This window comes from Salmo salar, chromosome ssa03 (genome assembly GCF_905237065.1).
Source record: "Salmo salar chromosome ssa03, Ssal_v3.1, whole genome shotgun sequence".
Lineage (NCBI taxonomy): Eukaryota > Metazoa > Chordata > Actinopteri > Salmoniformes > Salmonidae > Salmo > Salmo salar.
Genome location: NC_059444.1, coordinates 14364801 through 14382797, shown reverse-complemented (window position 1 = coordinate 14382797; position 17997 = coordinate 14364801). Strand labels below are relative to the sequence as shown.

Sequence of the window (17997 nt, the reverse complement as noted above, 5' to 3'; positions counted from 1 at the left end):
TCCTGATGTACTGGCCTGTCTCCTGGTAGCGCCTCCATGCTCTGGACACTACGCTGACAGACACAGCAAACCTTCTTGCCACAGCTCACATTGATGTGCCATCCTGGATGAGCTGCACTACCTGAGCCACTTGTGTGGGTTGTAGACTCCGTCTCATGCTACCACTAGAGTGAAAGCACCGCCAGCATTCAAAAGTGACCAAAACATCAGCCAGGAAGCATAGGAACTGAGAAGTGGTCTGTGGTCCCCACCTGCAGAACCACTCCTTTATTGGGGGTGTCTTGCTAATTGCCTATAATTTCCACCTGTTGTCTATTCCATTTGCACAACAGCATGTGCAATTTATTGTCAATTAGTGCTGCTTCCTAAGTGGACAGTTTGATTTCACAGAAGTGTGATTGACTTGGAGTTACATTGTGTTGTTTAAGTGTTCCCTTTATTTTTGTTGAGCAGTGTATAATATACTACTGTTTTAACAGTCATTTTTCAATGGATTTATGCATTTGTATGCAGTGCTACCTTTGGCCTCTAGGTGTCAGTATTAGACAATTATACAAGTCAGAGCTCTCTATTAAAAATATGGCTCGAAGTTACTAGACCCATAGATTAGCTTTAAATTATTTTGAGGATAAACTCAACCTACACTCGAAACATTGCCCTGTCAAATAAACAGAATGTTTATTTGTTTATAGATCATTATGCCCAGTCACTGAGGTTGAAATAAAACAATTCAAGTCTGGCTGATGTGGTCCCATAGTGACCGTCACTATTTTATCATTTTCTGATGTCGTTGGAACTCTTTCTTTTAAATGTAATACCATCATGACTTTCATTCAGATTCTAAACATTTTCATAATGAACACTCAAATAATCATTGTCATATTTGGCTCTCTGAGAATCTCTAGGCCTGTCGTTACAACGGTTGCATTTTTTCAATGTACTGTTTAATGCCACTTAAAGGCAGCCTACAATGTATTTTTTCTCAGATCTAACGTGAATGCAAGGGTATAGTACCTCTCCTCCCATCACACCACTGATGACCCTCTCTGTTGTTGTACCAACTGGGCAATGCAGCATGAAAGCGGTGTGGACGCGGCTAACGAGCGGGAGCCGCCGAGTGTCATCGACTTCGCGCTGCTATTAAGCGGCGCCCCTGTCGCCACCAAGCGAGAAGAGAGGCTGTTTGCTCGGCGTCTTCCAGATGAACATTAAGGACGAAAGAGAGATGCTAAAATGGTATGTCTCACCTCGTTTTCCCCTTGGTCTTTTTATTCCACAGATGAGTGCAGATCATTTCACTGTGTGATTGTGAGTGATTACTGTATTAGCATGAAAACAGAGGATGTATCTGCAAATGCAAAGGGAATTAATAACACATAAAAACTATTTCTGTATTGACTGCTTCAGTCGGCGGGCCCAGGACACCGCGGCCGCATCTTGTGATTACCTAAAGGTATTGTAAATATGTTTCCTATGGGTTTTACATTCATTTACATGTTTTAACGCTCAGGAGACGAGAGACTATTAGGAATGACTTACTCCTCTCTTCTCTTTGTATTAGGTTGTTCCTTATTGAATTAGCCAATGGCAGGGATAGAGGGAGGGAGCAGATGAGGAAGATTGAGAGTAAGCCAAGATAAGCGAATGAGTGTAGTGGGACTTTTGTGTGACCCTACAAGATGGTCCATTTATGTTGTGGTGTGATATCAGCATACGACATAATAGCAGTTTGGGCTGAACGAGCAGAAGCCTTTGAGACATAGGCCTACTGTGTTGGTGACTACATACACAGCTATGTTTACTCCCTTTTACTTTATACAACCATCAGAAGGGATGTCAGGACAAAAGGAAACCCCCCTGAAAGGTAATGATAGATATGTGATCCTGCCCCAAGGCCTATGTGTTCATATAGGAACTTCTGCTGGGTGTTAAGGCCCACAGGCGAGGATCAGACGGCTGGCCCAGTCCGCTGTGAGTGAGAGGAGTGCACCAGTGGGGGTCTTTGTCCCAGACACACTGTGAAGAGTGGGCCCAGCAGGAAACCAACCCGCCACAGGGCTCAAACACGACACAGCATGGCCTCCCGATCAGCACTACACTATTTCAGTTGCTTTAAAAACTTTATTAGGTATCAACTGACTTGACATAGGCTCTACAGTAAATGGTGTTACATTGACAAAACTTGGGATGGGCTGGTGAGGCTTCCTAATACTGCTCTGTACTTCTAAATGTTTTACAAACATTTTGGTCATCAACTGACTTTACATAAACAAATAGTAAACAAACTTGGGATGTAAAATCATCTCAACATAGTATGGAATATTGTGATGTGTAACTATTCGTGCCTGGCACAGTGTCTCAACCAGGCCAGGGACAGGCGATGCACTGCTCCCAACTCACATTGCTGTTTTCTTTTCTTCCTCTAAGAGGATTATCCTTGAGGAGATGGCAGGCTGAGTGTTTAAAATGGCCAACAATAGAATGGGAGATGAAGTGGAACTAAAGAAGAGTGTCAACCACCTGTTGTCCTCTTGTGGCCATCACTCCTCCCCTTTACCTCTTCTGGCCAGGACTCCTCCCCTTTGTCCTCTTCTGGCCAGGACTCCTCCCCTTTGTCCTCTTCTGGCCAGGACTCCTCCCCTTTGTCCTCTTGTGGCCAGGACTCCTCCCCTTTGTCCTCTTGTGGCCAGGACTCCTCCCCTTTGTCCTCTTGTGGCCAGGACTCCTCCCCTTTGTCCTCTTCTGGCCATCACTCCTCCCCTTTACCTCTTCTGGCCAGGACTCCTCCCCTTTGTCCTCTTCTGGCCAGGACTCCTCCCCTTTACCTCTTCTGGCCAGGACTCCTCCCCTTTGTCCTCTTCTGGCCATCACTCCTCCCCTTTGTCCTCTTGTGGCCAGGACTCCTCCCCTTTGTCCTCTTGTGGCCAGGACTCCTCCCCTTTGTCCTCTTCTGGCCAGGACTCCTCCCCTTTGTCCTCTTGTGGCCATCACTCCTCCCCTTTGTCCTCTTGTGGCCATCACTCCTCCCCTTTGTCCTCTTGTGGCCATCACTCCTCCCCTTTGTCCTCTTCTGGCCAGGACTCCTCCCCTTTGTCCTCTTCTGGCCAGGACTCCTCCCCCTTTGTCCTCTTGTGGCCATCACTCCTCCCCTTTGTCCTCTTGTGGCCATCACTCCTCCCCTTTGTCCTCTTGTGGCCATCACTCCTCCCCTTTGTCCTCTTGTGGCCATCACTCCTCCCCTTTGTCCTCTTCTGGCCAGGACTCCTCCCCTTTGTCCTCTTGTGGCCATCACTCCTCCCCTTTGTCCTCTTGTGGCCATCACTCCTCCCCTTTGTCCTCTTGTGGCCATCACTCCTCGCCTTTGTCCTCTTGTGGCCATCACTCCTCCCCTTTGTCCTCTTCTGGCCAGGACTCCTCCCCTTTGTCCTCTTCTGGCCAGGACTCCTCCCCTTTGTCCTCTTGTGGCCATCACTCCTCGCCTTTGTCCTCTTGTGGCCATCACTCCTCCCCTTTGTCCTCTTCTGGCCAGGACTCCTCCCCTTTGTCCTCTTCTGGCCAGGACTCCTCCCCTTTGTCCTCTTCTGGCCAGGACTCCTCGCCTTTGTCCTCTTGTGGCCAGGACTCCTCCCCTTTGTCCTCTTCTGGCCAGGACTCCTCCCCTTTGTCCTCTTGTATCCTTTTCCTTTCTTTTTGTCCAGAACTATTTCTTTTTTTCAACAAAAATGTAGAACAACAATACATTTATTCAGAGCATGGTCTTGCATGCAATTTGAAATAGTACAAGGATTGGTAGTCTTCAAACTTTCAATACTTCAATGTTTAAAAGCCTGTTGAACATCAGAAGTGTATGTGTGTCACTAAGCTCCCGGTGGTTTCCAGGAGCATTTTAATGTGTATCTGGGCAATGTGCTATTAGAGGGATTTCCCTGGGTTGACAGCTCGGAGAATATGTGGCGAAATTGCGATGCCAGCGGGCTAAAAGAATGCTGGAAACAGGATCCGAATCATATTCTGGCAGAGCCTGTTACACCTCAATGGGCCGGGTTTCTTACGGTGGCTCTTTTCATTCTTGGCAGGGTTAAAACCTTTAACCATGGAGGCGGGAGAGAAAAAAACCTTGATTGAATGGTACACTGTGATTTTTGTGCAGGAGGGCTCCAGACGAATTAAAAGATCAGGGTGCATCTTTCCTCACAACGTTTTGGACAAACATCTCTTTTCCTGAGAGTTCAGCAATCTGCAAGTTCAGCTACATCTACACTACAGTATGCCCACATCGTCAGGTTTATCTTTTGGGATTTGACCCTCCTTTAGGGCTCCAGATTCAGATCTTTACCCAGTGAAGCAGTATTTGGCTAGATAAGGGTCATGTTCTTACTGATTTATCTCAACTAAATGATCCGGTGAGGTATACAGGTATAAGGCTTATTCCAGCTAGCTTGATGTCGAGAGAGTTTTTGGGGATTGGGAGGTAGGATATTTGGCCGTTGTGCAGACTTTCCTCTGAATCATATAGAGAATAGCACCTTATCCTGCATCAAGGCTGAACACGCTTGACCCTGCGGCATTACAATCTACACTACATCAGTCCCCGTTGGGCCCTCAGGCACTGGTGTGTGTATCTGTGTGTCCCTACATTGATGTGTTTGGGGGTTGGATAAAGACCACTTAGTAGTGTTGTCATAGTTTGCTGGTTCAAAATCCCAGGGGAAAATTGCTACCCGGAATAACAAGGACATTCAGCTTTACATATCGAGAGGCATATCTGTGTTATAGCAAGGATGCCCTTTAAATAGGACACCTACAATGTAATAAAATACAGCAAGGTTGAGGTAAATTGTTACATTCACATTAACACTATGCTAATCTGGGTTGTTATCCCATGTATCCGCTTTTGAGGAAGTGTTTATCCATAACAGATTGCATTTTTTTTGTATTTACACCGTTAGGGAGGATATATCTAATGAGGACAAATCAATTAGCAGTTGAACAATGTCACAGCCAGGCAATCAACATGCAGTTTAGTGGGAAGAGCAAGGAGGCAGGTCACATGGTGTTGGTGGGGATGGCAGCGATACTAACCTAGAACGCTATCAGAGGGGGGAAGGTGTGTGTGTGAGAGAGAGGGGGGGGGTCTTGTGCATTTTGACAAACCACGCTGTTTAAGATATAATAGCAGCATAATCACCGCCCCGGGCCGCCATTCTTCAGGATAATAGGCTGCTTATTCATCGGGGATGGCTTATGTCCCCTGTGCTTTTTATTTCTCCTGATTACCTTCTTCTCTCTCTCTCACTGACCTGTTCCTGTTTAATATATATTTTTGGGGCAACACGTTCCTTAACACCCAGCGTCATAACACATTATGACACAGTCAACCGTGTCATAATATGTCATAACAACTGACATAACTTGTCATAACCTGTTATAATATGGTCATAACTTTGACACATATATTTAGATCTGTTGTGACATATATTGTGTTATTTTATGACTGGTTATGACACCTACATAAGAGTGTAAAACCCCATAAAACCTACCACACAAGGCAAAACATTCCATTACACCATAGCCTATGTGTCAACAGTATTTTTATGTTATATATATATATATTTTTTTATTTTTTATTTACCTTATTCAATTATCATTGTAATTGCACACACATTGAGGTCAGACATGCACCTAGCCCAATGCTCTGCTGCTGATGACTGGGCTGGATGCAGGAAAGGGTTTCAGGAGCAGGACAAGACACCCTCTTTTTGACTGATGACTGATACAAGGGCATGTAGGTGATAGGCCTATCTGGCTTATATGATTATGATGGTCATAATGCGTCATGACAGTGTCATGAAGTCTATTTTCTACAAGAATTCATTACAGCAACTGATTTAAAAAACAAACTTTCAAACGAAAGGAAACTTCTTGGCAGGGAAAGAAACTCATTTGAATAAATGTGGGTTTTGACACTCTTATGTAGGTGTCATAACCAGCCATAAAATAACGCAATATATGTCACAACACGTGTAAATGTATGGGTCATGACAGTGTTATGACCATAATATGACAGGTTATGACCGTGTCCTAACGTGTTATGACATTGGGTGTCAAGTAAGGTGTTACCATTCTGTATATTGCCTGTCTTTCCCTCTTGTTGTCCCTGTCACCTTCCTTTTCCCCCTCGTTTCTCACATTCTCTCTCTTCCTCTAAAAGTGAATTCCCTTCCTCCACACTGCACTCCTTCCTCCCCTGGAAGAAGACTGTTTGTAAATCCTTAGCAGTGGCTAGCTTTGGCATGTGAGAACAAAAACCGAGAGAAGGAAGCTACAGTATGTAAAGACCAAGCATTGCTTTATTTAGGATTTATTTTACAACATCACTTTTCAAACTTACATTGTTAACAGAGAAAAAATGATAATGCCTGTGGTTTCCAGATTATTCTCTCCAACATTTTAAATCTACCACTGGACCAGTTAGTATGACAGGCTGGAGGGAAACAGTAGAACTTTTATGATCACAGCCACAATGGAACTCATATGTAGACTACCAGACAGTATAGCTTCAGTAGTCCCAGGAATAGAAGGTAATGGAACTCATATGTAGACTACCAGACAGTATAGCTTCAGTAGTCCCGGGAATAGAAGGTAATGGAACTCATATGTAGACTACCAGACAGTATAGCTTCAGTAGTCCCGGGAATAGAAGGTAATGGAACTCATATGTAGACTACCAGACAGTATAGCTTCAGTAGTCCCGGGAATAGAAGGTAATGGAACTCATATGTAGACTACCAGACAGTATAGCTTCAGTAGTCCCGGGAATAGAAGGTAATGGAACTCATATGTAGACTACCAGACAGTATAGCTTCAGTAGTCCCGGGAATAGAAGGTAATGGAACTCATATGTAGACTACCAGACAGTATAGCTTCAGTAGTCCCAGGAATAGAAGGTAATGGAACTCATATGTAGACTACCAGACAGTATAGCTTCAGTAGTCCCGGGAATAGAAGGTAATGGAACTCATATGTAGACTACCAGACAGTATAGCTTCAGTAGTCCCGGGAATAGAAGGTAATGGAACTCATATGTAGACTACCAGACAGTATAGCTTCAGTAGTCCCAGGAATAGAAGGTAATGGAACTCATATGTAGACTACCAGACAGTATAGCTTCAGTAGTCCCGGGAATAGAAGGTAATGGAACTCATATGTAGACTACCAGACAGTATAGCTTCAGTAGTCCCGGGAATAGAAGGTAATGGAACTCATATGTAGACTACCAGACAGTATAGCTTCAGTAGTCCCGGGAATAGAAGGTAATGGAACTCATATGTAGACTACCAGACAGTATAGCTTCAGTAGTCCCGGGAATAGAAGGTAATGGAACTCATATGTAGACTACCAGACAGTATAGCTTCAGTAGTCCCGGGAATAGAAGGTAATGGAACTCATATGTAGACTACCAGACAGTATAGCTTCAGTAGTCCCGGGAATAGAAGGTAATGGAACTCATATGTAGACTACCAGACAGTATAGCTTCAGTAGTCCCGGGAATAGAAGGTAATGGAACTCATATGTAGACTACCAGATAGTATAGCTTCAGTAGTCCCGGGAATAGAAGGTAATGGAACTCATATGTAGACTACCAGATAGTATAGCTTCAGTAGTCCCAGGAATAGAAGGTAATGGAACTCATATGTAGACTACCAGACAGTATAGCTTCAGTAGTCCCAGGAATAGAAGGTAATGGAACTCATATGTAGACTACCAGACAGTATAGCTTCAGTAGTCCCAGGAATAGAAGGTAATGGAACTCATATGTAGACTACCAGACAGTATAGCTTCAGTAGTCAGAGGAATAGAAGGTAATGGAACTCATATGTAGACTACCAGACAGTATAGCTTCAGTAGTCCCAGGAATAGAAGGTAATGGAACTCATATGTAGACTACCAGACAGTATAGCTTCAGTAGTCCCGGGAATAGAAGGTAATGGAACTCATATGTAGACTACCAGACAGTATAGCTTCAGTAGTCCCGGGAATAGAAGGTAATGGAACTCATATGTAGACTACCAGACAGTATAGCTTCAGTAGTCCCGGGAATAGAAGGTAATGGAACTCATATGTAGACTACCAGACAGTATAGCTTCAGTAGTCCCGGGAATAGAAGGTAATGGAACTCATATGTAGACTACCAGACAGTATAGCTTCAGTAGTCCCGGGAATAGAAGGTAATGGAGCTCATATGTAGACTACCAGACAGTATAGCTTCAGTGGTCCCGGGAATAGAAGGTAATGGAAAGGCGTGACCCGTTTAAATACTATTGTACAACTGACAACTATAGGAATCGCCAACTTGGACAGTTTATGATCAATTAACAACATATGAACACCTTTACATTTGCCTTATCAGTAAACATTAATAGATAGACTTATTTTTCTTCTTAATTTACATATTACAATTATTTACATTATCGGAGTGGATGGACTTGATGGGACCCCAGCACAGAGAGAATCACAGGTGCATAATTGACAAGAGTTTAAAGATTGGCCACAGTACAACAGAAAGTACTGGAGACTTACAACACCCCCCCAACCCCAAACCCTAAAGGCCCCCTATTCAGTTTGTGGAGGGATGCTATTACCAAGTTACATCAGAAGGGGTAAATGGTGAAAAGAGGTGTAAACATGAAATATGCAGGTTAATTCCTCCATGTGTGCATCTCCTTGTGTTGTATTACATTATCTTGTTTGTGCAGCAGGACACATTGAGTTTTGACACTAATCATTTGTTTGCCTTGGTGGCATTTTTTCTGCTCAGAGCTTTGGATATTAGGGAATCATAAATAGTATGCATGTTCATAATTGCATATGCTCCCCTCCCCTCTGCCCAGGGCAAAATGTAATTAAAAGCTTTGCACATTTAGTCACTGAAATTATTTTCTCATTACCAAGCCAGTCTCTGTACAACATGATTTAATACTGGGCATTAAACTGATAAATTAGTCACTTCTAATTAGGAAATTGAGGAGAACATGGCTTGAGTTTATATTTATGTATGTGCTTGCTTTTTTAGAATGTGCTATGTACCTACATGACCTAATTGAAATGGTAATGGCCCCACGGTACAAATAGTCTCTCAATGCCACCAATGCTGGCACAAATGTATTTCCCCCCTTGAAGACCCAAATTCCCTTAACTGCCTAAATTCATATTTTATCTGTAAACATTACATTGCAAAGTCTTTATCACAAAGTGCAACACTAGACAGTTAAATACATATGAAGTGTATTTTCTCTGCTTTAGAGATCCTGTGTATAGCCTGTGCAATCCCAGAAGGTAGGCAACTGATAAAGCAAGAAGCAGGAGAGAACTCGGTCCAGGGTGATTTGCCATTTTGGTTTTTCAGAACTCTGGCTACTAATGCCCCGAAACCATCTGCTGGAGGCTATGGTTCCTATAGGGCTACGGAGGTTACACACAAGGGATGGGTGGGATGTAGTACCGATCTCCCGGCTAGGTCACACTAAGATCCTGGGGCTTAGTTAGGCAGCGTGTCCAGTCCCAGGGAGGCCGCATGCTGCTTGGCCCGCATCCGGAGGTTCTCGATGCTGGTGGTCTTGCTGTTTTGGCTGGGGAGCCCTCCGGAGGCCTGGAGCAGGGGACTGTTCCACACCTGCTGCGCTGCGTGGTGGGACAGGGACTGGTAGTAGGATTGGCAGGGCAGGGAGCCCAGCGGCGCCGGAGACATGTTGACATTCATGCCCAGGTAGGGCAGAGATGGGGGGGTGCCCATGTCGAAGGAAGGGTAGAGTGCCATGTTGTTGGTGGCAGCCATGTGCTGGCGGAACTGCTCCTGCAGGCAGAAGAGGCTGAGCGGGGAGGAGGAGTAGGAGTGGCTCTGGGAGATCCCACCGCTGACACCACTGGACGAGGGCGTCACAGACCGGGAGACCATAGGGGATTCTGGGTAAGAGGAAAAGGCATGAGTCAATAACATTAAACTAAGTTTTACTGGTGGGCAGGGAGGCAGACAAATGTAGAACTAACAAAGAACCAGCAAAGCTGTTGTGCCACTTCTTCATTTGCCAGTATGACAGAAATGAACTGATGTCAATACCAATGCTTTAGCTAGGCCTACTGAATTATCTCATTCGGTTAGCCTATGAATTTTAGCAGCCACTTTAGTTATTTTTAACTAGGCCTACTATTTGTTGGACCATGTTGGTTTCTATTTAGGCTACGTGAGCATTTCATATGTTTACTCTTTATTGACTATCCTAAAGGAATGCTCTGATTGACTGTCTGTTTTCTAATGCCCCCCCAGCTACAGTATATTAGAGCTGTACCAGTGCCAGTCATAAGAGCTTGTCCTTTACCAGGTTTGGGGCCAAGTCGTTTGCAGGGTGGAGAGACGTTTCCGGGCGTCATCACCCTTTCACTCTTTAACTCCTCCCTCTGTGGATTAGACTCCTCCTCCTTATCGGTGGCATTGTCCTCTGTGGCCGACTCGCTGCCTGACTGCTCCGCCGAGGTCACGTTCAACTCCACGCTAATTTCCGACACCAACAGACGGGGCGGACCCTCAACCTCCAAGGAGGAAGAGGATGGGGGGAGCTGGTTCTCTGGAGTGATGGTGGTGGGAGCCTCCTCCTCGTCACCTCCCTCTCGGTTGGCCTCCTTCTGTTTCTGGAGCTGCTCCTTCTGCAGGCTACGCTGCTTCTTGCGGAATTTGGCCCGGCGGTTCTTGAACCACACCTGTTTGAAAGGTTGCCATATTGGGAGACAGTCAGAAGCATACTCAGGGTGCAAGAGATTAAGCCAAATGGTTGTGGATGTATGTGTGTTACATTGGTGTAGGCCTGCCTACTGTTCATCTTTAAGAAAAGCAAAGAAGTATTGCAAATTACTAAAGTAATTTTTTTCTGGAATGTTTACCCAGTGGTAAATACATTTCATGAAATTATAATTCAGGTACAATAATCAATGTTGTTTGTATTTCAATCTACAGGTACCATGCATTCTGAATGTTAATTAATTAGTTACCTGCACGCGGGCCTCGGGGAGGTTAGTGCACATGGCCAGGCGCTCGCGCATCACAACGTCGGGGTAGTGGGTCTTCTGAAAGGTCTTCTCCAGTGCCTCGAGCTGCTGTGCGGTGAACGCGGTGCGGCTCCGGCGCTGTTTGCGGTGCTGGGACCCGTAGCGAGCCTCCAGAATGATGTCTTGAAATGTGCAGCCGTTGGAAGAGAAGAAACACGGCAAGTTTAATGAATTGCATGGTACCCTATCCTATAGGGGGATATGTCAGAAGGTGATCATCAAAGGTGATGCCTAGTGTGTGTAAAAGTGTGTTTGTTGGACTCAATTACCAGCCAGTCTCTCCGCGAGGGTGAGCGCGTGCACTGAAGGTCGGTAGTCTGGCGCATGCTGCGCCTGTTGCGCGGCCTGCTGGTGCAGGTTGTACATTGCGCTCAGGGAGTTCATCGCGTGGAGAGAGTAGCCGTTCACTCCATAGTGCTGCATAACGGCCGCTACCTGTTGGAAAACAAGCGTAGATCATGTTAGCATTTGCTAGAATGTTTTCATCTGGCTATCTGTCCGGAGAGTTTGATAGGCTATTGTTGCATGCGTAAACGTCCCCATTTTAGATACGCGCGTAATGAACGGTCTAAATTCACTGTTTGTTTATGATCTGACAGTTCAGGATATTTTGTATGTTGTGTGTAGACAGTGGTGCACTTGCAGTTTATGCATATTGCATTTCATAATTTGATCACCTCATATAAAGTTGCAGTTTTGCAGACCTTTGTGTTTATCTGTGCAAGCAAGGTTGGTTAATCCTTGACGAACCATGATTTAATTTGTTCATGTTAAAGTTATCAGAGTCGTGTGGTGCTTGTAATAGCCAACGACGTGGTCATTTGAATCGCATACAGACGCATTTCATTTCGTCAAGGTAGACGTATGGCTCAGGGGCAATACATTTTAATATCTGGACAAAAACGTTAACCATTAATAATATCCAATTATCGCTTGGTTCAAGCCATTAATTATACACGATTATTTTAATTGGGGTAGGGCGTAATTATCACTCGTTCACGTAATAAAGCGTAACGGATGCCTTATGAAGGATTTTATTTACTTACTTTCCCTGTGATCGCAGCAAAGGCGCAAATCCCCTTTGAAAGCGCTGAGAGATCATTGCGTTGATGAAACGCTTTGGAAATGGTATAAGAAGATTTGTTCCACGCCGGGATGGCAACCTGAAAGCACAGAGGTCCCGTGTGGCTCAGTTGGTAGAGCATGGCACTTGCAATGCCAGGGTTGTGGGTTTTATTCCCACGGGGGACCAGTACATGCAAGTAAGAAAATGTATGCATGCACTCACTACTGTAAATCGCTCTGATTAAGAGCGTCTGCTAAATTACGAAAATGTATTATATTGAACGGTAATGATAGGCTATTCAATACCTTCTGTCAATACCAATGCTTTAGCTAGGCCTACTGAATTATCTCATTCGGTTAGCCTATGAATTTTAGCAGCCACTTTAGTTATTTTTTAACTAGGCCTACTATTTGTTGGACCATGTTGGTTTCTATTTAGGCTACGTTGTTAACCTGTGTTGCCTCTGCCTCCTTACGTGGAATTCGCTGATCAAACACTTTTCTCATGGCACGTAGCCTAGAGCGTTGGGCCAGTAACCGAAAGGTTGCTAGATCGAATCCCGAGCTGACAAGGTAAAAATCTGTCGTTCTGCCCCTGAACAAGGCAGTTAACCCACTGTTCCTAGGCCGTCATTGTAAATAAGATTTTGTTCTTAACTGACTTGCCTAGTTAAATTAAGGTTAAAAAAATGTGTTTTATAATAAGTCTAATTAAAAGTATATCCTTCATGTTATTGGACAGAACAACTTTACAGCAAAGGAATCAAAGCCTTCCCACTGGGCTCACTGGTTGAATCAACGCAGTTTCCACGTCATTTCAATGAAATTATGTTGAACCAACGTGGAATATTTGTAAGTCGCTCTGGATAAGAGCGTCTGCTAAATGACTTAAATGTAAATGTAAATGTGAATATACGTTGAATTGACGTCTGTGGCCAGCGGGTTATATGTAAGGTCTCCGAGGCCAAATATCTCATCCTGCATTTTTGTAGGTTATTATTTGCCCCTTTAAGATTTCCATAGATAAAATGAAATGCTTCAGGACACGATTAGATACATGTTAGTGTCGAGGTCTTTGACAAGAAGGGACATCTTCGAGGCTCGAGCGGTTATGATTATAACAGACAGAAAATATATAAATATTCCCATGCATGGCAGGTATCAGGAGATTTGGAAGCGGGAGAGGGTTCCTAAAGTCTTAAATTGCCTCACTATAGCATTTTGACATGCTAGGCCTGGGATGTAGCCTCTAATGTTTTCATCTTCACTGGTGTCTGTGCTCCTTCAGGTGTATTTTCATTGGCCAGTTCAGGATCTGCGATACAGAATACTAAGATCCTCAAAAAGTTCTACAGCTGCACCAGAGAGCATCCTGACTGGTTGCATCACTGCCTGGTATGGTAACTGCTCGGCCTCCGACCGCAAGGCACTACAGAGGGTAGTGCGTATTGCCCAGTTCATCACTGGGGCCAAGCTTCCTGCCATCCAGGACCACTATACCAGGTGGTGTCAGAGGAAGGCACTAAAAATTGCTAAAGACTCCAGCTATTAGCCTCGTTATTGTTATTTTATTGTGTTACTTTTTTAACTTTAGTTCATTTAGTAAATATTTTCTTAACTCATATTTTTCTTAACTGCATTGTTGGTTAAGAGCTTGAAAGTAGGCATTTCACGGTAAGGTTGTATTCGGCGCATGTGACAAATACGATTTGATTTGATTTGGGGAAGTTCACTATGGGTTACTGGGGGCAAAGAATATTTATAATATGAATGTTTTGATTTAAATTAAACCAAAAAAGGTATAGGTCCATGCGTTATTCGGCTGATTGAAAATGTAGGTCGGCCTATTCAAGTCATTCAAATAGTTAGTCGTTTTCGAAATATCATGGTGCTCAATTGCTCTTTGACTGTATCTTGATTCTATCACCACAAGCTCGAAGATAAGCTTGATATAAGAGCGCATTGGGACTCATATTTATTATAGTCAATTTATACATATTAAATTGTACATAAGAATATTATACAACATTATGAACTGCCTCAAGTCTTGCCCAAGGCTAAGGAGGCTGTGATAATTCAAATTCAGTCAAGAATTTCAGTTATCCACACGCAATTCAATAAAAAAAAGTGACGCTGCACTTAATGCAGTCTGTGATAAGGATCAAATTGATGTATTTAATTGAATATTAACTGTAATTGCTAACATGCTTGAGAAGTAAGCCTTTACTTGAAGTTCATTGACTTCATTACCCTTGACAATACGTAATCCAATGTCACTAAATCCCTTAATCATGTTCATTTATGATATAGTAAGACCTTAAATGATATAGTTGTAACCTACACAACAATGTAATAGGCCTGGTAAACTGTTATTTTCTATTATTGTTATTTTATAATGTTAGGCCTATCGATATTATATTATGAATGATTTTGACAATTGTATTATTACAACGTTTATTTCAATATTTGATTGCGTTCAGATAGAGCTCTCTATTAGGCCATTGCACCATCACTAAAGACTGTATCTGCTTTTATCATTGTGTTTTGCTTTTCATGTATTGTTGTTTATAATAACGTGTATTTGAATGTGGATGTGATGAGTTTAATGTGTATATTGTTTTTTGATGTGCATTGTTGTGCTAAACAGGGCTCATCTGGAGGAAAGGAGACGTTGGTCTCAGCATTGACTCCGAAAAATAAAATAAATTAAAATGTGTTTTTATTAACAATTAAATCAAATGAATGAATTAAACACTCCATCCAAATAAATAGGAATTTGCCTTTTTCCCCCTTTTGCATTATGAAAGTTTTTTGTAACAACTCATAATCTGAGCAATAAAATCAGACCTATAACACCATGAAGCTGCTGTCCGTGTTCTGTGTGTGTGAATGAGGGAACTGTGTGTGCATGAGGGAGCTGTGTGTGAATGACGCCCGCAGTGCCTATTCCCAACCTATTACACTGCAGTGCCTGATGAATGTGATCACAGGGCAAGAGGGAATAGGTTAATTCGCCTGGACAGAAGGACGGTCCTTCGCTAAACATTTACTTTGGTCCTCCAAGTATTTGAGTTGAATGGGTCCACTTTCCTCCCTCCCCTCTCTCGCGGTCTCTTATCCCATTGCCCCGAGGGGCAACGTTTTGGCTGAGATGTATGGCTTCTCCGTGGGTAAAATATGCATGTTGATCCCCATTTGGCTCCCCGTCTAATGGAAGTGCAAATAGGTTTCGACTGCGAGGCTCTCCATTTATCATCAACGCTGACACCGACGGACATACAGTGCTGTTCAACAGCGTGCGCGCGTGTGTGTGCGTCCGTGTGCACGTGCGTGAGTAGAGAGAAAGAGAACGAGGCTACTTACTCATACTAATTCTTATTTTGTACTTTCACGTTTTTCATGCATTGTATTGTTATTGATCCTTGTACTGTTATGATAGGCCTACCATATTTATCACACAAGCCTACTTATTCTGTCTAGCTGCCATTGTTGTCTATTCATATGCCTATCCCTTCTCCGGGCTGTATGTTTTAGAGTGCCCCAGGCAGCACTGTTCAAAGCTTCGCTTATTAAAACAGCATTATGAAAATTGGCATGTACATTGCAACCCTTTGATCTGACTAAATTAGGAAAAATGTTATTGCTAAAAACCCTTCGGCCCGAGGCGACTCGTGTATGGCAAGCGACAATCTGCCCTTTGGGGTGTCAGAGTCATATTTTGTATTCCAGACTGTCCATAGCCGCGAGAAAAGTGTTTGATTAGAGAATTTCACGTGAGGAGGCGGAGGCAACACGGGTTAACAACGTAGCCTAAACCCCTAGTCCTGACAAACTATTCCTTCATTTACTATTACAACCATTTCATTGCAATTTCATATTGACACAATGGCAAGGGTCTGTGCAATTTGTGTTGTTTTTTGTATTTGACTTATTTGATATTGTATTTGATTTTATAGTTCCATGAAATGGTATATGCAGGGCTCCTTTAAAAGAGACACCAGTCTCTATGGCGACTCCCTACTAAACGAAATATAAAATAAAACATACCTTTTTTGGGGTTTATTCAATTTGAACCAATAAATCTGAGGGTTGAAAATGTACTTTATTTTTCTGGTTGTTAATAATTATGAAAGGGAAATGACATGAAATGTAGCTGTTCCGCCTATAAAAGTTACAATACCAGGCCATGAAATCCTCACGCGCTCAACAAATTCTTGCGTCATAATTCCCAGATGGAAATGACTGAAGTACTTCCACAAAACACTGCATATCTACATATTCATTTGATTTATTTTCTAATATACCATTTTTGGATGTCCTCATTTTAATTATATAAAAATGTACTTGAATCTTATCCAATTCAATAGGCCTACTTTATTACTTATGTCAAGTCTTGCCTTTACATCTGCAGCCAAAATATAATTTTACTGTACTCGCTATACTGTAAATGCTCGCTCGATATTTGATCGACAACGTCTTGTAAAACATAATATCATATCGTGCAATTACCATTAGGTTTATTATACGCATGAAGTGTGCACCAATAATGTAAATATTGTTCCACCACATGTGTATCAACACTATTATTAACAGCATTGACAGGTTGGTTGACCCAGTCCCAGAGATGTCCTAAAAGTTCTTACCTCTTGCTTAGTCAGCCGAGTTGCCTTTGGATGTTGTGCTGCTTGGAAGTGTATCCCGATTCTGAAGTGATTTTCTTAAGATTCAAATTATTGCTATGGCTCCTTGTTTATAATGTCCACCTTTCTCGTGCTCTTCGTGCGATTGGGAACGAACGACTGCAAGTCCATACAGTTCTGTGTGAAACGCGTGCTCTGCTACTTTACGCGTGTCTGAATCCTGTGCGTCTCGCGCTCAACATAGGAAGCTGCCATCTACTGGGCCATGAGCTGAAGAGGGATTTTAAAGCGTGCTCTGTGAGGTCATGTAAGCTTTCTAGTGGTCCTTGAAGCTGTCAATCAAATAAAGAGGCTCTTTCTCCACCATTAGTAGCGGACGTTTGGCCAATGACCATACCTATTTTCGAAATCATCAACTTTAGAATATAACTTTCTGCAGATTCCCATATGCAGTCAACATATATTTGTTTCGCATTTGCGTTTGGATTGATAAACATTCAGTCAGTTTATGGATTAAGAAGAGTATCAACTCCTTTCAATTCTGGAAAGCAAGACTTAAAAACAAGTATACTTAGATTTTTCTTGCCTTTGAGGGATATTGGATCAGTGAATTGAGTAGCCCCTAATTGGGAGATGGATGACATTTCCAGAATTTATTAAACGCTGTTCAATTATCTTTAAAAATATAAAACAATATTCAATACTTATTTTCTAATATTTTTGATAATTTTATAATAATTACTTATATTGATTTATAAATGGACAAAGAAGCCAGTTTTAACTTCAGTGTGGTAACTTCAATGTTTCCTATGGCCAGTGACAGACATTGCCGTTGCAGGGTCTAAAATGATTTTGTGTTTTTTTTTATAAAATATTTCTGAATGTCTTTTTTCTTGTGCAATGAAATGTAAATTCCTCAGAACACTTTGGCATTAGTGATGTACATGGACCTCTTTGGGTTTTGGAAAACCTCATACGGTTTTGGGTTTTGGAAAACCTCATACGTTGGTTTTATTTGCATTTCGGCTTTCCTCGTGCCATTGGAGGAGAGCGCGCCGGTGCAAAGACTTTTGGAGAGATCGCTAATAGATGCCAGGCTAGTGCCTTTAGAATCTCTCCCGGCCTTGAAGGATTTGGGCTAGGATAGGGAAGACAAGACGCCATCTCAGCCTCCAAAAACCCCTGTCTTCAA

The 17997-nt window shown here is 42.8% G+C and overlaps 1 protein-coding gene across 1 annotated transcript; it reads right to left on the bottom strand.

Annotated features, from left to right (window-relative positions):
- Positions 1–6332: 6332 nt before the first annotated feature.
- Positions 6333–17048, bottom strand: LOC106598935 (diencephalon/mesencephalon homeobox protein 1-A). Its single transcript, XM_014189963.2, has 5 exons — positions 16809–17048; positions 11370–11535; positions 11044–11222; positions 10377–10755; positions 6333–9963 (listed from the first exon to the last, which is right to left on the bottom strand). The coding sequence occupies exons 2-5, from the start codon at positions 11521–11523 to the stop codon at positions 9539–9541; spliced, it is 1137 nt and encodes a 378-aa protein (XP_014045438.2). The 5' UTR covers positions 11524–11535; positions 16809–17048; the 3' UTR covers positions 6333–9538.
- Positions 17049–17997: the final 949 nt, after the last annotated feature.

Bases quoted from the DNA above. Each gene is read 5' to 3' on its own strand.
- LOC106598935 (XM_014189963.2), bottom strand. From the start codon at position 11,523: ATGCAGCACTATGGAGTGAACGGCTACTCTCTCCACGCGATGAACTCC. The intron at 11,223-11,369 runs GTAATTGAGTCC...GCACATTTCAAG, and splicing joins CCTCGCGGAGAGACTGGCTG to ACATCATTCTGGAGGCTCGC. The intron at 9,964-10,376 runs GTAAAGGACAAG...CCTCTTACCCAG, and splicing joins ACGACTTGGCCCCAAACCTG to AATCCCCTATGGTCTCCCGG.